The sequence below is a fragment of the Nicotiana tomentosiformis genome, chromosome 11 (assembly GCF_000390325.3).
Source record: "Nicotiana tomentosiformis chromosome 11, ASM39032v3, whole genome shotgun sequence".
Classification (NCBI taxonomy): domain Eukaryota; kingdom Viridiplantae; phylum Streptophyta; class Magnoliopsida; order Solanales; family Solanaceae; genus Nicotiana; species Nicotiana tomentosiformis.
In genome coordinates, this window is record NC_090822.1 from 92,038,194 (window position 1) to 92,060,415 (window position 22,222).

General features: G+C 38.2%; 1 protein-coding gene across 1 annotated transcript; it reads right to left on the bottom strand.

The window, feature by feature from the left end:
* Positions 1-1,754: 1,754 nt before the first annotated feature.
* Positions 1,755-3,897, bottom strand: LOC104095236 (uncharacterized). Its single transcript, XM_009601322.4, has 3 exons — positions 3,703-3,897; positions 3,047-3,373; positions 1,755-2,317 (listed from the first exon to the last, which is right to left on the bottom strand). The coding sequence occupies exons 1-3, from the start codon at positions 3,776-3,778 to the stop codon at positions 2,163-2,165; spliced, it is 558 nt and encodes a 185-aa protein (XP_009599617.1). The 5' UTR covers positions 3,779-3,897; the 3' UTR covers positions 1,755-2,162.
* Positions 3,898-22,222: the final 18,325 nt, after the last annotated feature.

Genomic DNA, 22,222 nt, shown 5'->3' on the forward strand with positions numbered 1-22,222 from the left:
GTACTAGGTATTTACTCAAATCATGAATTTGCTTTAGTTAAATGATAAAATAAAGTAAAAATATATATTAATAAACTACATTTTGATAATAGTAATAATAATACTGTACGTTGAAACATGTCTCACATATTCATTGAATTGATATAAAAAAATTCATGCCATAAATTTGTTAAAAATATTATCAAGGTGTTTTAGGCCAAAGGATCTGAGCAGTTTTACTACGATTTGCTATAGTTAGTTATCCTAAAGAGATTGATCACAAATGCACATTTAATATTAAGTTATTAATGGATATAAAGTAACACCATACTCATTATCTTTCTTTTTTTCCTTTTTGAACATATGTGTGCACTTAATGTAAATATATCATTTTGAAATTTTCCAATCATGTAATTCTCCTTTAGTTTATTTTTGCGACGATATTTGATTAGACATGAAGTTAAAACTTTCAGCTTAACTTGTATATATATATTAAGTATTATAGAATATGGAAGAGAGTATTATAAATTATGGCTGAAAAGCTGTTTTAATAGAATACATAACATAATCGTTTAAACTTTAGTATATATTAAGATATGATATTCTTAAAGTTGCAAAAGAAATATAAGATAAAATAATATCAAATATTTTAATTTAAAATCTATAAAAATAATATCATATAAATTGAAATGAATAGAGTAGTTGAATCAGAGGGTATGTGATTGTATGTAAGTCGCACCCATTGTTTGGGAGGTGGATTTGTCTAATGAATACGGAGTATAGCCTCTTCAATCAATAAATGTAACATTAATATACATGCAAATCTCTCTATAACAACATGATCTTCATATAACAGTTATTTATTATAAAAGTCAAAAATTTCTCCAATAAAATTAATTTGATTGAAAAGGGATTAGTAAGAATATTACACGTAAAACTGCGATGTGTCAAAGGAATTTGCATACAAGTTAGAGGGCAAAGTATGTATTAGGCCAAAATTATTTTACTTTCTAATCCGTATTTAAGTTAAATAAAACGAGACGAAAATACAAACTAATATTAGCAACATTTATGAGTTTATGATAATGTTTGATTATATTATTGAGAGCTTTCATTCGTAAAGCTGTGTATAGAGAATGATCATCAATTAATGGGAATTCCATATATGCAACATTTGAAAATCTGAATAAATATTATTTGAAGTTTTAGTCAATTATCCACTCGTATTTGAAGCAATTCAATCTCTTTAATCCAACTTCAGAAATCAAATATGAAGTTTTCTATCTTTGAAATGCAACTTTAGAAATTCGAATCTTAAGTAGTTAAATCTATTGAATGCAATTTTAAATTTTAAATTCTGAAACATAAACTTGTTTTTTAATTTTCAACAATCCAATACACGATTCAATGCCAAAATCTACTTTAAATGAGCTTGAATTTGAAATATAACTTTCAAATATCACAAATAACAAATCCCGACCATCAAATTATCGTAACAACAATAAATTTAAGAAACTCATTTTGCAACTAAAAAGAAGAAGAAAAATGTATGTATATGAAGTTTCTAAAAATTAAGTACCAGTTAAACTTTTTCTAAAAAGTGGGTATAAATTCAACACGTGACGCAAAATTAAGCGCCACATAAAAATATTGCCTTTGACTATGGTTGTTGGGCCCGGGCACAGCCCGCGCTAATCGTAACTAGTCTAAGAAGAAATGAGAGATTCATACCATTGTATGGTGATATTGCGTAGCATGACTCAAAGAAAACTAGCTATCATGTAATGGTACTGTATAATTTATATATCGTGAAGGAAAGTAACCATTACAACAAGCTGAGCTGAGGGAATGCTTTGAATCTATAAGGCCAACACATCTTCTAGTTCTAATCCAATTATCAAGAGGTGTTTCTTCTGATTTCTCTTTCTAGCCAGATCGAACGAAACATATAATTGTAATATTATTCTCAAATTAAAGACCAAAATAACCACACCTTAGGCTTTCACGACTTAACACGAACAGTAACATGGCGTAGATCAAAGTTACAAAACTATATGGTAACTGGGCGACCCAATCTTTATTTCATACAATAGACTAATAATTAGAACATGTCCTTTTCATACAATAGACTAATAATTAGTACATGTCCATTTCACACTCTTATATAGTTAAGCTAATTCAACTTATAAAGCTGGAGCTATTGTCGGAGTAATCATGAAATTTACGGGCTCGGGTCCCAATTCCGGTGCTGGTGCGACTATTCCCGAGCGTTTGATCTCCGCCATTCCACGGCGTGCATTTCCGCCTTGTTCTTCACACAACCTGGGAAGATATATACCTGCCAAATCAAGCACATACCCATGATTAAGGGATGACAAAACTTATTTTGCATTTCGGATTTTATGAATCTATCTCATCTAAAACTTTGAACTTTGAACTGTTAGAGAAAGAATATTATACATATTTATTCATTAAAGTTTATTTATGTTAAAAGATATTATTGGGTCGGATCCACGTGCTACTTTGCCAATTTACACATTAGCTTGTCTCCTCCTTTTTAAATCCTACTTATAACATATGGATATACCATTATGGTGTTAGAAAAGACATGTTATTTTTCTACTATGATATGAAGCGGGTATATTTAAGCTATGGAAACAAGGCAATTCATCCCTCTTGTGAGGATTCTTAATGACGGATAACTCAAACCGTGATTGCTTCAGATCTGCTTTTGCAAAGAGAAACCGGCGTGCGCGAGTCTACTATATAAACTACTCCTTCCGTTTTAATTTAAATGACACACTTTCCTTACCAATCCGTTCGAAAAAGAATAACACATTTCTATATCCGGAAATAATTCAACTTTAAATTTTTTATTTTACCCACTTTTATAGCCACACAAATATCATGACTCCACAAAGATTTTGCCACTTAAGTTTTAGGAACACATATTTCAAGAAGTGTTATTTTTTTTCCCTTAAACTTTATGTCAAGTCAATCTACCTTAACTAAATTGAAACAGAAAAAATAGTATTTACAATTAAATACTGCAATTTTTAACAAGTACCTTCGCCAGCAGCAAGGTTGAAGTAGAGATCAATAATATTAGGGCAATGTTTGTAGCACTGAGGGGAGCACAACTTCTGGGTAAAGTGGCACTCGAGGAGAGAATCAGAAGAAATTCCGAGGGTATTCCTATCAACACCGCAAGCCTGAATACACTGGTCGGTTTCAATCCAGTCTTTGAGCTTATCAGCCTCAATTTCGGACGTCTTACATGTATATACTTCTTCACCACTCCTTCGGAGATGTTTCTCTAACGCGCAACGCTTCCCAGTACTTGATATCGCAAATTCACACGAGTCCTTGTTTAGATTCTCACAAGTTATGCTCCCTGCATATTATCACACAATATTTAATGCACACTTTGTAACAAAATACTCATGTTTAGTATTTCAAAACATTAGAAAAACATTGATTACTGCATAAAGGCGGAGCAAGGATTTGAACTGTATGAGTTCTATTTCTAAAATAATGATATTAAGTGTTAGTAACTGAGTTTAATTTTTGTACATATTTAGTAAATTTTTTAATACAAACATGATTTGAATTAGAGTTACTAGATTCAACCAAACTTGTATGTAACCTTCTAGTTCCGGCTCAAATTATGTAGATAGTAAAAAATAATTGTAAAAAATGGCTTTCTTTACAAGGACAACTGACCTAGAGTGACTTGCACACAGAAGGCAAGTGCACAAGCAACAATAGCTAAAGTAAAGCTATGGAATGAAGCAACCATGGTGAAAAATCTAGCAACAATTGATGAGACTATAAATTCTTTTTAAGTATATATATAGCTGTTTTGGCTTTCGAGTCTCCTTTTTTGTGGTTTTCCAAGAACTACTCGATGCAAAAATATACAAATGAGAAGCCCTATTTATACCGTTAAGTTTCAACCAAAGTAAAAGCTACACACTCCCAACACTTTGGGAATTTTGTGAAGTCACATGGTGGGACCCAACGAAGACTTGGAATTTATGAATTTTATTGACCCCGTTGGCTAGGGAGGAAAAGGAAGAAAGTTCTAGTGAATTGTAAGGCACGACTATGTCGCGAACTTGATATCATTGACAATTGGCACATGTCCATATAAAACAAATTCATAATAATTTTAAAAGTATGATTGTCCATGAAATTTTGTAAAGTTTTTAGAAATTTTTGAAAAATGAATTTTTCAAAATCAGTTTTCCAAAAAATTCAAAATATTATTTTCCCCACTCACAAAAATACAATTTTTTTTCAAGTGAAATGCACGTCCAAATATAATTTCAAATTTTAAATACTATTTTTTAACTTAACTTCAAATACTTTTTTTTTCAAAAACTACAATTTTTATGTTCAAACGCCTGCTAAGTTTAACGGACTCCCAACACATATCATTTCGTTATTATGCCTCTATAACGACCCGACTGGTCGTTTTGAGAATCTGCACTTCTTTCGGTGTTTTGAGAGTCGAGCATCTCCGCATGATGTATTATGACTTGCGTAAATCGTCAGTGTTGGTTTTCAAGTTATCCGGAATCGATTTGGAATGATGCACTTCAAGATTTAAGCTCTAAGTTGGAAGAATTGACTAAGGTTGGATTTTTAGGTAAATGATCTCGGAATCGGGGTTTGAAGGTTCCAGCAGGTTCGTATGATGACTTCGGACTTGGGCGTATGTTCGAATTGGGTTTTGGATAACCCGGGAGCATTTCGGCGCCAATTCTAGAAGTTAGCATTTTGAAAGAATTTTATCATATTTAGATTGAAGTGCATTAATGTTATCGATGCCCGTTTGGGATTCCGTGTCTGAGAATAGCTCGTATGGTAATTCTGGTATTGGGAGTGCGTTTGGAAATGGATTTGGAGGTCCATAGGTCATTTTGGAGTCGTTTGGCAAAAGTTAGAAATTTGAAGGTTTTTGAGAAGTTTGACCGGAAGTGAACTTTTTGATATCGAGGTCGGAATCCAATTACGGAAGTTGGAGCAGGTTCGTAATGTCAAATGTGACTTGTGTGCAAAATTTGAGGTCAATCGGACATGATTTGATAGGTTTCGGCATCGGTTGTGGAAGTTTGAAGTTTCAAGTTCATTGAATTCAAATTGAGGTGTGATTCGTCGCTCCAATATTGTTTTGTGTGTTTTGAGGCCTCGAGTAGGTCCGTGTTATGTTATGGAACTTGTTGGTATGTTGGGACGGGGTCCCGGGGTCCGGGTGGGCTATGAGTCATTCTCCTCATATTTTGATCTACTGTATCTGTCATCTAGTTTTCCTTCATCGAGTTTGTGTCCTTGATCTCGCGTTCGCGTAGTGTTATTTTGGAGGGTGGAATATTTCCTCTTCACGTTCGCAACTACCCTCTCGCGTTCGCGAAGTTCTGCCACCTCCTTCTTCACGTTCGCATTCAATATGTCGCGTTCGCGAAGTGCAAACCAAGCCCCGGGGACTGGTGATCATTTTCCTCTTTGCGTTCGCGTGTCTCGTACGCGTTCGCGTAAGTCCTGTCCCTTGTTCATCGCGTTCGTGTCCCGTTTCTCGCATTTGCGAAGGGTATTCTGGGCAGCTTTTGTTTTCTTCTACACGAACGCGATAGTTCTTCCGCGTTCGCGGCGCATAAAAGACCTGGGCAGTGTTCTTTTAAAAATCGCAATTTTGACTTCATTTTAACATTTTCAAGCTCGGATTGAGGCGATTCGTGGAGTAATTTTCATCTTGTGGACTAGGATAAATGTTCTCTACTCATTATTTATCTTATATGACGAATCTACCCTCGTTTTTGGTAATTGAATTATGAATTTTATAGAGGAAATTGGAGGTTTTGGCTTAAAGTTCATAATATGAATTTTTGAGTTTTAAACATCGAATTGGAGTCGGGTTTGAGTGAAACTAGTATGGTTCGACTAGTACTTGAATGGGTAGTCGTATTTTGTAAAATTTGTCGGGTTTCGAGGTGCGGGCCCGGGGGTCGACTTTTGGGTCGATTTTTAGACTTTGTTAAAGATTGAAACTTTATGATCCGGAGTAGTCTCTTACGATTTTTATTTGTGCTTTTGAAGTTATTTTGATTAGATTTGAGCCGCCCGGAGGTCATACCACCCGAGGAGTTCATTTTTGAGTATCGGTTTGCCTTCTTTGAGGTAAGTGTTTTGCCTAACTTTGTTGAGGAATTTTTCCTACTATTTGACATTGATTGCTACATGCGGGGGTGATACATATATGAGGTAATGAGCATATATGCATGTGCCAGAGTAACCATGCTCGGGGGTAAAATATGTTATAAATTGTGTTTTGTAGAATCACGTGATCTTCTTGCCTCATGCCTTACTTGGCTCCTATATACTAACAACATAGTATTAAATGTTAGAAACTAAGACTTAGCTTATTATAACTTGATCAAATTTGATGGAAATTCTGAGAATACATTAGTGTGTTTAATTCGGTCATCAATATGCATAATCATTAATACATTGCTATGGCCGATATTCTTGAGATACTAGATTTTATACTTGTGTTGTAGATCAATTGTGAAATTTGTTGGAATTCTTGAATTATAAGATTCTTGTGGGTTTATTGAACTATTGTTGGCTTGGAAAGTTGTGATTGGGATTCATTTAAAATATTCGTTTAAACACTCTCCTTGACGTTATTTACGCTTCCTGCCTTGTTTGTCATTGATATACATATGTTGGTAAGGAAGAGTGTAAAGCACGAAGGATGATGCCGTGCCTTTGTTTATACATTATCATGTGAGGGAGAGTGTAAAGCACGAAGGGTGATGCCGTGCCATATTATTTGAGAGTTAAAGCACGAAGGGTGATGCAGTGCTATATTATTTGAGAGTTAAAGCAAGAAGGGTGATGTCGTGCCATATTTTTGAGAGTAAAAGCACGAAGGGTGATGCCGTGCCATATCATTGTGATTAAAAGCACGAAGGGTGATGCCGTGCCATGTTATGTGAGTAAAATCATGAAGGGTGATGTCGTGCCATTGTATTTATATTATTACGCTTTCATGTTATGGTGTGTTCATGGCACGAAGGGTGTTTCCGTGCAAGTGAGGACGAGAGACATGCATTATGTTGTGATATTTCTTTCTTGCAGATACCTTCATGTCTTTACCTGGAATTGTTATTGTCGTGTTCATGGTTCTTATGTGATATGTCGTTACTGTTCTGTCTTTATCCTCTATCACCTTCGTTGTCATGTTATATCATGCCTATTTCTTGCTGTTATGATTTCATCCATGCCATCTGTTTTGTTGCACTTAAGTGTAGGTCTTCTTCCATACTAATCGTTCATGTCCCTACTTGCTGACTTATAAATATCATGAGTCTGCTTCCTTATTTGTCATATTTGTCTTCATGCCTTCACCTTGCTAGTTAATCGAAGTTACATTCCTTTTTCCTAATCATTGTCATTACGTATATGTTTTCTGTTTAGTCTGTTACTGATGTTCTCATGTATATTCTCATCCTCCATAGTTATTTGCGTATTTCCCACTCTGTTATTTCTATTATCAGCATTTCTGTCATTTGGTTGGTACTGCTTTACGCATAATTGGCGAGGATGAGATAAATGCACGAAGGATGTTGCCCGTTGAATTTGATGTCTTGAGTATATTTCTCACATTATGAAAGTTTTGAGGTGATTGTTGTGATTTATTGGCTTTCGCTCTCAGGAAAGGATTGGGGTGAGATTTTGATACCTGTTGAATTGTGTTTTCTTTTAGTACTCCGTTATTGCTTTGTATAATCCTTTCGTGTGCTCTACTCTGTTGTACTGTAGTATAGTTCTATTGTTAGTTACATTACAGGTTTTATCAATGAGCATCTTTTAACCAAAGCCTCGTCACTACTTCGACGAGGTTAGAGAAGATACTTACTCAGTACATGGGGTCGGTTGTACTGATACTACACTTGTGCACATTGCGTGCATATGTTGGTTGTTGTTGTTGTTGTGCTCTATGGTTGCCAGGATTGAAGATGTACCTGCGTTCCTGTTGGAGCTGCCTCTTGTTCATGGTAGCCTTAGATTTATAAAAACTCTGTTTATGTAATTTCAAACAGAAGATGTGTTTACTTCATATCAACTTGTATATTCTATTCTTAGAAGTTCATGATTTGTACTACCAGTTCTTGGGGATGTATAAGATTTAGATAACTCATTTGTTTAATTGTTTTATTAAGTTGATTGAAAATGGGTAATCATTAATTGGCTTACCTAGCGGGTTGGGTTAGGTGCCATCATGACTAGTGAATTTCGGGTCGTGACAGCCTTACTCGAAGTCAGTCATGCTCAGTCTCAATCTTCATCGAGCACTTCGATCTTCATGCCCCATACTCTGCTATTGAGCTCAATCCTGGTCGATTACGAGCTTACTCTCGAGGAAGCTCCTCGTGCCTATGAAATCGGACATACCCGATTTCGACCGCATATAGATAGTCCTCTCGTTTTTTGGAGTGTAACGAGATGAAATAAATTTAAGACTTTGACTTCATACCTTGATCAATTATGACATCAACATCGTGACATAAGCGATTGAAGTATCGCGTCTGCACAGTTCCCAAGGTCATTAATTAATGCCAGTGGATGGTCAACCACTAGTGCTTTCAAACCATTAAAGTGGCTATTATAAATAGACCATCTTCATAATCTTCTAAAATTTTACTTTCAAACTTCTTCTAATCTTCAAAAGCTCTTATATTCTCTTCAAGTTCATCAACTTTGCAGGTTTCCGCTTGCCAATCTCTTACTAAAACACAAATTCTGACTTCTTCTGCTTTAACCTCATATGTCAATGGAAAAAACATCAAAGACCGTCCCCCAAGAACAAAAAGCCTCCTCATCGCAACCGACCGGTGACAAAACACCGGTGGAGCTACGTATCGAAGAGTACATTCCCGGTCTATGCGAACTTACTTCTAACTTTAAAGTCAAAAAACCTTATCCGGTTCCTGGCCGATGCGACCCATGTCTAGGTACATCTGTTCGATATCTGAAGGCAATCTCAAGTAGGTGAAAAAAGACTGCCACTGGGAGAATAAAGAGGTGGTGATTCCTACCTCCGAGGAGGATATCACCACTCATGTGAAAGGGTTCTTAAGTGTATATACTTACCCTTTCACACTGGGTTCCGTCGATCTCGTTATAATCGACTTCTGCCGTCAATACAGGGTAACCCTAGGCCGGATCTACCCATCTTTTTGGCGCATTGTCATTTTGCTCAGATTCCTTTTGAGCAAGGTCGAGGGGATGTCTTTCACCTTTGATCATCTCATTAGATTATACAGCCCTGTCTTTATCGGGGCAGACTGATACGACTTCAGTGTCGGGCCTCGAAGGTGTTATTCTAGAGCATTGACGAGGACATGGACCAAGGATGGATGGGCCGGTTTGTCCGAGTCAAGACCTCTGACTTAATCTCCGCTGAGAAGATGCCATTCCCCGAAGAATGGAACATGAAGCGTAAGTGGAACCTCATTGATAACGTTTGATTACTTGTTATGTTTCCTTTACCTCTTCTTATCTATACTCTTTTTTATGGTGCAATTTCGCCCTGGTTTCCTGGTGCATTACCGGACCATGCGGGTTGGGTTCGACAACTGGTTTCAACCTCTTCGTATGCTGAGTGCTCGTGGCGCGATTTGGCCAAGGGTCGATGGGAGGCCAAAAATCATGGTAAGTTCCCATGTTCGTGTTAGATGCTTTCATGTGAAATACTTCTTTTTAACTTTATTTCTTCTCATTTAGGTCTCGGAGATAATGTCGTCATGAGGCCACCTCCCCCCGGGGAAGAGGAAGTCGCGAAACCGAACAAAGATAAGAAAAGGAGAAGGGCCTCGCCTTCAGATACCCCGAAGCCCAGGAAAAGCAGGGATCGAAAGTCAAAGGCCAATCCCTCCGTTCTGTATGCCGATATAGTCCAAACACTATGAGATATAGACGAGGAGGGGGAAGATGCCAACTACCTGCTGGCGGCTCGAAAGAAAGGAGGCATCGAAGCTTCAAGAACTGCTGATCCGATGACGGTCGAGGAAGTTCAGCCGCAGATCGAGATGATCTCGGAGGAAGGTCCGACCAGAGTCCCAAATCATCGGGTGTTGACTATGCCTCCTGCTGTGACGAGCAACCGACGGGTGTGCCCGAAGGGTCTAGTTCTGAGGCCCTTCAAAGAGAAGAGAATGCCCCGAGTGACTCGCTTGGGGCAATTAACATTGATGATTTGCCTCCCGATCCCACATTCTTTGAGGGGCAGTTTCGGGATGCCCGGTCCATTGGGACCCCTGATGTGGGGACGACCCCGAAGGGGATGATATATTTTGCGGCTGCTTCACGGGGGTCGATGATGTTCCCGACCTGGACGCATCACTCATTTTTGATGAGGCTCTGCGACTTCTGAGCCAAGTGAGTTTTAGCGCATGTTGTCATGTTTGTGTTTGTATTTATTTTTCTAAGTCTCATTTACTTCCTTTCTATACAGGCTACAGCGCTCCATCGAGAAGTGTCTTCCAAGTATCAAGCTGACCTAGCCCGTTGTGAGGCCGATCTCAATAAGCTTGTGGAGGAGAGAGACACCCTCAAACTCCTCTATGTGAAAAAAGAAGAGGGAATCAAGAGTATTCAAGCCGAGTTGACAAGAGCTCATCAAGATCAGACCGAGCTCAATGAACGGGTAATGTAAATTTTTGGTAGCTTGTTATGTATTAACTCAATATTGGCGACTAACACTTTAATCACGCAGGTTTAACAGAATCCCGAATTGGTTGAGCAACTTTGTGAGGAGGCCAAGATGAAGGAGAAAGAGACTTTGGGGTGGAAGTAGCACATGGACCATCTCGCCTCGGAGAAAGATGCGGTTTGGGCCCAACTATCTTCGGTTGAGCGTCAACTCTAAAGTTTGAAGGAGGAGAATTTGGCCCGAACCCGGAAGGTTGAAGAGCTCAAGACTCGGTTGGCCGTTGAGCTTGCAAGGGCCATATCTGAGGCAGGGGCTCTTGTGGCTTCCTACCAAGTCGACGCTGAAGCTGCTAACATTCGGGCAAAGGAAATTTCTGATGTTGTTGAGGTTAAATTAACTCGTGTTTCCAAGCATGCTAGGTGTCAGTCTCGGAGAGAGCCTCTTGAGGAGGTACATGCTCATGGCTTCGACCTCACAGCTGATATCGAGAGTGCGGACTAGGCACTTAGGATTTTTTCTCATTATGTTTTGTATAAGACCCTATGTGGTCTTTGTAAATACTTTGCATATTTGAAAGATTCCTTTCCTTTTTGTTTTGTCTCCGATTTTTGATTTATGATATATTCTATTTTGCCTTTGCCTTGTGAAAATTTAGTTGCAATCGGATTGCTATAGCCTCTATAATCGAGTGAGCAATATCTCAAACTCAGAGTAGAACAAAACCCTTAGGTTTTTTTAGCTAAGCGAGGGCGAGTCCCCGGGCTCAATAATATATTCTGGATTTTGATTTCAGATGGCTTGATTGAAGCCATAATTGTACTGTTTTTATAGCTGAATTCGAGTAAGTTTCGAATTCACAGTAACAAACCCCTTAAGATTTTATATCAAATAATGGTGAATCCTCGAGCTATATTTAAGTCAGTTTTATATGAGCTCGGAATAGTGAAACCCTTAGGTTCGAGTTGAGTGAGAACAAGGTCTCGAACTCTAAATGTATTGGCCCTTAGGCCTTTTTAGGTTGGACCGATATGGCCTCTAAAAGATGGCTATTATTCCCCCCTTTCGGCTTAAAAGACTTGGTAAATATTTCTTTATGCCTTCGCATGTATTTTTTTTACCTATTGGATGTTTTGAGGGTCCGATGTCGGTTGAAACCCTTTTGCTTTTTGTGCCTTAGCACGTTTGTGTTAAGATAGTTTGATACCTCTTAAGGTTTTTCGAGGGATGATTTTATCGAAGCCCTTTTGATTATTTGCCGAGGGTAGCCTCTTTTTTTAACCGATTTTTAAAAGAATTTGAAGGCCTATCATTATTGCAGAATTTGGACGTCTCCGAGCCGCGTTATTTAGGCCGTAGCCTTTAGTTTGGACATAGACCTCGGGTACGTATTTTGGCCGTAGCTTTTAGTTTGGATGTAGCCTTCGGGTATGCCTCTTGGGCTTATTTCCCAATAACATTTCGAACTTTTTTGAAATGTCAGTCCCCGAGAATGGTGGCCTTGGCCTATAGATCGAGGGGTGACTCTTTGAGGTCTTATAAATTTGAGTTTAGATAACTCGAATATGCTTATCATCGATGGCAGTCCCCGAGTGTATATTTGCACTTTGGCTCTTGAGCCATTTCTCACAATATCATAAGCACGAGGTTTGTATAGTAGAGAATTGTCTTCGAGACACAAAATGTTTAATGAAGAGAGAATGCTTCTTTGAATTATTTATACATGCGCACATGTTTTGCCATCGGGGCTCGACTAATCTATATGGACACTGTTCACTTGACCATTTGGCCCATTACAAAGCTTCCCTATCGAGGCCCTTTGACATGAAGTACTATTCTCGAGAATACAACATCCGAGGGTGATGCCCCCAGTATTCGAGGTTGATTACAAAAAAGCCTTGGATACTGTTGAATTGTCCTCAGATAGTACATAATTGTTGCCTCGTTAAAGACCTCGCCGGAAAAATCCATTTGGGATAAAAATCGATCTAAGGGAAAAAGAGTGCAACGCACACTTTAAAACCCAAGGTCTCAATGTCTTTGGACAAACTCCTGCAATGAGTTAGCGTCGAATATATATAAACGACAGAAGGGAGAAAGTCATACCTTAACAATAATATCGTTTGAGAAGTGATATGTTCTAGTTGTTTGGCAGTGGTTTGCCATTCATCGTTCCGAGTTTTTAAGACCCTTTTCCGACTATATCGAGGTCTTGATAGGGTCCTTTCCAATTCGGGCCGAGGTTCCCTTCATTAGGATCTCGAGTGTTGATGGTGACCTTCCTTAGGACTAAGTCCCCGACCCTGAAGTGGCGATGGTTGGTTCTTCTATTGTAGTACCTTTCTATTTGTTTCTTTTGTGCAGCCATTCGAACGAGTGCCGCTTCTTCTTTTTCATATAATAATTCGAGGCTAGTATTCATAGCCTCGTGGTTCAATTCCTCCGTTGCATGTCAAAATCTTGTGCTGGGTTCTCCGACTTCGACTAGAATCAAGGCTTCAGAGCCATATACTAAGGAAAACGGAGTTGCCCTTATACTGGACATCGATGTTGTTTGATATGCCCAAAGGACTTCGGGCAGAATTTCTCTCCATTTCCCTTTAGCTTCGTTCAACCTTTTCTTCAGGTTTTGGATGACAGTCTTGTTCGTCGATTCGGCATGTCCGTTCCCACTAGGGTGATACGGTGTTGACAATATCCTTTTTATTTTATGGTCTTCGAGAAATTTCATCACTTTACTACCGATAAATTGTTTACCATTATCGCATACTATTTCTGTGGGTATCCCAAATCGACACACGATGTGATCTCAGATGAAGTCTATAACCTCTTTTTCTCTCACTTTCTCGAATGCCTGTGCTTCAACCCATTTAAAAAAAATAGTCAGTCATAAATAAAATAAACTTAGCTTTACCTGGGGCCGATGGCAGAGGGCCGACGATTCCATCCCCCATTTCATGAATGGCCATAAGGATAGGACTGAATGAAGTTGTTCTCCGGGATGATGGATCATCAGTGCAAAACTTTGACATTTATCACATTTTCGAACAAACTCCCTAGTGTCTTTTTCCATGCTATCCTAGTAGTATCCTGCTCTAATTATTTTGTGAATCAGTGATTCAGCGCCAGAGTGGTTCCCACAAGTGCCTCATGGACTTCTCGTAAAACATAATTAGTGTCTCCTGGTCCTAAGTATACTGCCAATGGCCCATCGAATGTCCTTTTGTATAATGTTCCATCTTCAGCTAATGTGAATCGAGAAACTTTGGTTCGTAGGGCCCCGACTCTTTAGGGTCCGATGGGAGATTTCCATTCTTCAAGTATTTAATATATTTATTCCTCCAATCCCAGGTTAAGCTTGTACAGTTTATCTCGGCATGACCTTCCTCATTCACAGATCTAGAGAGTTGAACGACAGTTCCCGAACTGATTTCATCCTCCTCGACCGATGACCCCAAGTTTGCAAGTGCATCAGCCTTATTGTTTTGTTCTCGAGGTACATGTTGTAAAGTCCACTCCTTGAAATGGGAAATTACGTACCTTGCTCTTCTCGAACTAGGACACAACATACCATGATTTCCGATACTGCCAAGTACAAGTAACGTTTCTCATCTGCCTTTGGAGTGTGAAGCAGTGGTGGGATCGATAGGTATCGCTTCAACTCTTCCAATGCCTGTTGGCATTCCGGGGTCCAAGCGAAATCGTTCTTCTTTTTGAATAAAGAGAAAAATCTGTGGCTTCGATCCGACGACCTTGAAATAAATCGGCCTAAGGCAACTATCTGTCCAGTTAGCCTATGTATGGCTTTTACACTGTCCATGAAGATGATGTCTTAGATGGACTTGATTTTATCGGGGTTGATCTCGATCCCCCGATTCGATACCATGAAGCCAAGGAACTTTCCCGAACCAACACCGAAAGCATATTTCTCGGGGTTGAGCTTCATGTTGTATTTCCTTAAAATCTCGAACGTTTCTTGCAAATGATCTAAATGGTCCTCTGCACGCAGGGACTTAACTAGCATCTCATAAATATAAACCTCCATTGATTTACCTATTTGTTCTTCAAACATTTTATTTACTAGGCGTTGGTAAGTAGCTCCTGCATTTTTTAGCCCGAAGGGCATTACATTACAACAATATGTTCCATACTTTGTGATAAATGAAGTCTTTTCTTGGTCTTCCGGGTTCATTTGGATTTGATTGTACCGGGAATAGGCATCAAGAAAAGTAAGGATCTCGTGGCCGACTGTGGCATTGATCATACGATCGATGTTAGGCAGCGGAAAAGAATCTTTGGGGCAGTCCTTGTTTAAATCCTTATAATCTACACACATTCTAAGTTTATACCCTTTTTAGGGACTACAACTACATTGGCTAGCCATTCGGGATATTTCACCTCCCGAATGGATCCTATTTTGAGAAGTTTAGTTAACTCGTCCTTTATGAATGCGTGCTTTACTTCGAACTGGGGTCTTCTCTTTTGCTTCACCGGTTTGAATCTAGGGTCCAGGCTTAGCCGACGTGTCATTACCTCCGGTGGAATCCCTGTCATATCTAAATGGGACCAAGCAAAACAATCTATGTTATCAACAGGAAATTAAATAAGGTTTTTCCTGAGTTCAGGGGTCAATCCCGTTCCCAGGTATACCTTTTGTTCGGGCAGGTACTCGATCAATATAACATGTTCCATCTCTTCAATCGTTGATTTGGTAGGGTTAGTATCTTCAGGAACAACAAAAGTTTGAGGGGTCAGAAAATCCTCTTTTTCTTCTATCTCCCGCTTCCCCGATTCGGTCGAGGCTGGTGGCTGTGATTTCTATTTGACTTCCTGTTTATCTTTGATGCTCGACCTTTCCGAGGTTGATACTGTCGACATCGGTGTTACCTCATCGACCACAAATATTTCCTTTGCAGCATGCTGCTCCCCGTATACTATTTTTACGCCATCTGATGTCGGAAAATTTATCATTTGGTGGAGAGTCGAAGGGACTGCCCTCATATTGTAGATCCAAGGCCTTCCGAGTAGGGCATTGTACCTCATGTCTCCCTCGATTACGTGGAACTTAGTTTCTTGAATAGTTCCAACTATGTTCACAGGTAGAATAATCTCCCCTTTAGTTGTTTCAATGGCCATATTGAAGCCGTTTAGGACCCGAGCTACGGGCACAATTTGATTTTGTAGGCCGAGCTGCTCCACGACCCTCAATCGGATGATATTCGTCGAGCTACCTGGATCCACTAAAACACGCTTACATTGAAGTATATTTAATAACATAGAAATTACCAGAGCGTCATTGTGGGGTTGAGAAATGCCTTCAGCTTCTTCGTCGTTGAATGATAAAGTGCTTTCGGGCATATAATCTCCGGTTCGTTTTTCCCTATGATATCTTAGTGCATTTGAATATGGGTCCATGTGGAATGTCGACCCCACCGACGATCATATGAATGACACATTAGGGTTCCTCCTGTTCATTTTTCTTGTTGGCGTCTCTTTCTCTGAAATAATTCTTGGCTCGATCGCTGAGGAACTCTTGAAGGTGGCCCTCATTGAATAGACGGGCTACCTCTTCCCTTAATTGCCTGCAATCTTCGGTTTTGTGACCATGCATGTCATGATACTTGCACATTAAATTTGGGTTTTGTTGAGAAGGATCGGTTTATATGGGTCTGGTCCACCTAGTATCTTTGATCCTTCCGATAGCCGATACAATGCCTGATACATCGATGCTAAAGTTATATTCCTATAACCTAGGTGCTTCTGTGGAAACGACGTACTTGTCAAAACCACTCTTGCTCATAAGTCCCCGAGAATTCTAACCTCGATCACTTCTCTGATCGTTCTAGGAGGAATTGCATCCTGAACCATTGTTCCTTGGATCTGTGATATATGGTTGATATCGGTCCCTGTTCGACCTTGGCTCCCTGTTGACGTCCCTCTGGTTTTTAACTGCCGACCTATTTGGATGTGCTGCACCAGAAGGGGCTCCCAATTGATCGTCCTCAACACTGATCTTTGATTGGTATCGATTTTACACATCTGCCTAAGTTACAGATGGATATTCGATCAATTTTTTTTCAACTAACGTGATGCTATTGAACTCCGCTCATTCAACCCTTGGGTGAAAGCTTGAACGACCCAATCATCTGTGACCAATGGCAACTCCATGCGTTCCATTTGAAATCGGGACACGAACTCCCTCAACATTTCATTATCCCTTTGTCTTACCTTGAAAAGGTCCGATTTCCTCATTGTGACCTTCTTGGCCTCGGCGTATGCCTTTACGAAAGAATCTGCTAATATGGCAGATGAGTCGATGGAATTTGGTGGCAGGTTGTGATACGAAATCATTGCTCCCTTCTAAAGGGTCTCTCCAAATTTTTTCAACAGCACATATTCGATTTGATCATCCTCTAAATCGTTACCCTTGATGGCGCATGTATATGAAGTAACATGTTCGTTGGGATCGGTGGTACCATTATCTTTGGGTATGTCTGGCATACGAAACTTCTTTGGAATAGGCTTCAGAGCCGTACTTGGAGGAAAGGGCTTTTGTACAAACTTCTTCGGATCCATCCCTTTCAAGATTGGCGGTGCCCCGGTATTTGATCAACTCGAGAGTTGTATGTCTCCCCTTTTTTATCGTTTTCTTCGATTCTCTTCTCCCCTGATTCAATTCTTTTAGTGAGCTCCTCGAGCATTTTAATTATCACAGTATCAGTCCCCGATTCGTTACCATTCGGCCTCTCTAATACTGGCTCGGTACAACGAGTAATTTCCGGCTCGACCCTATTTGGAGCTCTATGTTGATTTTGTAACTGAGCAATATCGGCTTACTGAGCCTAAAGCATCTCGAATATCACTTGGAAACTGACTCACTCGTCTCCGTTGCCTTGTGTTCCTTGGCCACTAGATCGGCCTTCTCTGCGTACACTCCCATCGAGATCTGCGCCTAGCTCCGCATTTAGAGCAACGTGCGAACTGTCAGCGACTGGGTTGGCAACCGGTGCTCCCCCGTGATTAGCATATGGCACTTCGATTCCTGGAGCAATCACATTTTCATTTTCACCATGGAATCCGAGGTCATTGTCACCGTGTGTGAATGCGTTTTGTGAGTTTCACATGTTTTAACCTGAAAGCAAAGATACTTGATAAAAACAAGCGTAAAATAGTATGTTTCACCAGAATCAGTACTGAAAAATCACTATTATCCTTAGCTCCACGGTGGGCGCAAAACTGTTTACCCTAAAATTCGAGTAACAATTTAACTTATTTAGTGATTTTAAGGATATGTGATTTAGTCCAATGCCAATTGATAAACAAGAAATTCAATAGATAATCCGAATAGTAAAATAAATCAAACCAGTGTTCCAGCAGTGCTTTCGATCTCGATTCGAGATGGTCTCGAGGTTGGGCAACAAGTACAGTACAGAAAAGAAATAAATAGTGATGAACAGTAATGGATAGTAAGTGAAATAGAGAGAAGCGTTTGTGTATATTCTTATCATTTAATCCTCATTTACAAATGAATGGGGTCCCTCTTTATATAGTAGAGGAATCCTAAATAAGGTACAATTCTAATAACGGGAACAAATCCCATGATTGGCGTCAATAACCGCTTGATTCAATTCGTTCCGGGATTTCCGCCGAGATCTTTGATCGGTTGCTAATATCTTGTCATTCCATTATTATGCCTTACTCGAAGTCGGTCATGCTCGGTCTCGATCTTCAACGAGCACTTCGATCTTCATTCTTCATACTCTGCCATCGAGCTTGAGCCTGGTCGATTACGAGCTTACTCTCGAGGCAGCTCCTCGTGCCTTTGAAATCGGACATGCTTGATTTTGACCGTATACACATTGCTAATGTAAAAAGTTCTTACGCTATTTAAATTCATATAAAAATAAATAACTAACCTTTATAAACAAAAAAAGCTTAGATTATGTTATAAAATAAAGACTGTAAAGTAAAGAAACCGAAGACAAATATAGAGAGAGATTGATATATTATTCAACTTTAAACTTATGTACATAATGAACTGAAATCTCCTCTATTTATAGAAGAAAGGAAGTTGTTGTGTAAGCTGCTACTGCAAGCTGCTACTACAAGCTACTGTGTAAGCTGCTTGTAAGCTGTTACTGCAAGTTGCTGTGTAAGCTGCTATTGTGCCAGATATAGATAATTTTCTATCGGGGGTAATATTTATCCATAACGGAGTACCGAAAGGATAAGCTTCTTCAGGAGGATTATTTCCAATAGAGTACTATATAGATAAATATATTTACGGTGGAGTCCCATATGGATAAGCTTATTCAGAAAGCTTATTTACAAGGGAGTACTAAATGGACATCCATAAAAAAAAAATTTATAACACTCCCCCTTGGATGTTCATTAAAAGATAATGTGCCCCATTTAAAACCTTACTAGGAAAAACTTCGTGGGAAAAAATTCTAGTGAAGGAAAAAGAGTACACATATCTAGTAATACGCATTGCTAGTTGCCTCATTAAAAACCTTATAAGGAAAACCCAGTGGGAAAAACCTTAGTAAGGTAAAAAGAGTATAACGCATATTTTACTCCCCCTGATGAAAATTTTGTTTCAAATATTGAGTCTCCGCATTCCAATCTTGTATACTATCTTCTCAAAAGTTGAAGTTGGTAAAGATTTAGTGAATAAATCTACTGGATTGTCACTTGAACGGATTTGCTGCACAACGATATGACAATTCTTCTCGAGATCATGTGTGAAGAATAACTTTGGTAAAATATGTTTCGTTCTATCTCCTTTTATAAATCCTCCCTTTAATTGGGCTATGCATGCAACATTGTCTTCGTATAAAATTGTGGATCTTTTATCACATTCCAAATCATATTTTTCTTGAATAAAATGAATCACTGATCTCAACCATACACATTCCCTACTTGTTTCACGAATAACTATTATCTCAGCATGATTTGAAGAAGTAGCAACAATAGATTGCTTTGTAGAGTGCCATGATATGACAATACCTCCACATATAAACACGTACCCGGTTTGAGACCGAGTTTTATGGGGATCAGATAAATAACGTGCATCTGCATAACCAATAAGATCTACACCACCTTTGTTAGCATTAGCAAGATACATATGTACACAAATTGCACCGAGATAGAGTGTTTCAAGACCAAGGAGTTCCTCATCCTCTTCTGGAGGTCGGAACAGATCCTTATTCACTTCAAGTTATCGAACACCCATTGGTGTACTTAATGGGTGCGCTTTGTCCATGTAAAAACGTTTAAAGACGCTTTCTGTATAGGCAAATTGATGGATAAAGATCGCGTCTGCTAAATATTCAATTTGCAGACCAAGACAAAATTTTATTTTTCCAAGATCTTTCATCTCAAATTCTTTCTTAAGATATTCAATTGCCTTTTGGAGCTCTGCTGGAGTTCCAATAAGATTTATGTCATCAACATAAACAGAAAGTATAACGAATTCTAATGACATTTTCTTTATAAAAATATATGGACAAATAACATCATTTATGTAACCTTCTTTCAACAAATATTCACTGAGGCGATTATATCACATGCGCTCAGATTGATTTAAACGGTACAAAGATCTTTGTAATTTGATCGAGTACATTTCTTGAGACTTTGAATTATATGCTTTAAGCATTTTAAATCCTTGAGGAATCTTCGTATTGATTTAATCAAATGAGTCATATAGGCTATGACTTGCATTTAAATGGCATGACATCTTCAGGTGTCTGGACTACATGCCCGATCCTCACAATCTTTTATAATATCATGCATTATATTGGATTAAATATATCGTCGACGATCATTTTGTTTCGGTTCCTAAGAGACATAACTTGTTGAGTTCTCATCACTTTCTTTATTTTTAGGTACCTGAACTTCTTCTGGAGTTTCATGAAATGTTATGTCGTGGGCTCTTCTAGATCTCATTTCCTCCTTATTATGATCGTTTTGATTATTTGCTCCTATCATTTTTCAAGGATTATTACCTTTAGAACCGATCGGTTTACTACGCTTCATGCGTGCAGTAAACTTTATCCTTCGGGGACTTTAATTTTAATAGGAGCATTTGAAGTCGAAATATGATATTAAATTTTTGATTAATAAATGCTTCTGGAATTTGACTTGAATGATCTTTTAAGTGAGGATCATATTAATGATAATTCGATTCATATAGCATATTTTTCAGCTGTTTATTCCATTCCCAAATGTTAGAAAAACTAACACATATCCCCAATCTTCTTTGGAAAATCTATCTTTGTGCATTGTGGTAGAGAAATTAATCATATACCACACATCAAAAGTTATTAGATAGTAAAAATATTTGGTTTCTAATCGTAAACCAATTGTGAGGGGATGAGTTATCATATTTTGTTGGTCTGATGCATACAAGTGCTGCTGTATGCAATTTAGAAAATCTTAGACCAACATATGAGGCTTTGTTCTCATAAGCAATAGTTTAGCCATTAATAGGAGGTATTCAATGCTAAACTAGCTTGGATATAAACCAGATCATCAAGATGAACTATCTTGATTTCATAATCTGAAAATTATGCTCTTAATTGAGAAAGGCAATTTCAAATGCCAAACTGCAGGTTGACAATAAACACACATGTAACCATCTCATATATGCATCTATAAGTGGTTCACATGATAGGTGTATGGACCCATATTCACCTTTTATATATTCCAGAATTCATGGATTTTAATCCCAACTTTAGTTGGTATAGTAAATTTATTATGACAACAAGTAACACAAGAGAATTCTTGAAGAATCTTCTAGTTCTTCAGTATATGCTTATCTGAATTCTCAAATAGCTCGTTTAAAAATGGCAAATGAAAACTTCAAGTTTATCATGGCATGTACTATCTCTAAGTAAACTTTTGGTTTACTATGGCATAAATTTTTGCATCAGTAAACTTCTGATTTACTATGCCTACTTTTGTATCAGTAAATTTCTGGTTTACAGTAGCAACTTTTGCCTCAGTAAAACTTCTGGTTTACTGTGACTGCTTTTGCATTAGTAAGCTTCTAGTTTACTGTGATACATGATATAGTACAAATTAAAGAATAAGGCGGGTCACTTCTTACATACATATTATTTTACCCCTATGATTGTGGAAACATTAAGATTTTCAATCATCCAGTCATTTGTAGTCTCAATATGATAGCCATTTATTAGTAAACTTCAAATTTACTACAACATATATTTTGACCATAATCATATAATATGAATGACATATTTGTATATAAGCTCTTCGAGAGCCTTCATTTATTATCTACAATCTAATATTTATCCGACACTACTGGTGTCATGTGTCTTCTAGACAAACAGTTAGATCTTCAGGAGCTTTTGATAAGTTTTGTACTACCAAATATTGTTCAAACACTTTTGGTTTCATGAGGAAAAATCATAATCAAATGAACAATATAAAGTCAGTTCTAAATTTATAAATGATTAAAATTAAGAATTTTAATATTTTTTTTACCACTACATAATATTTTCC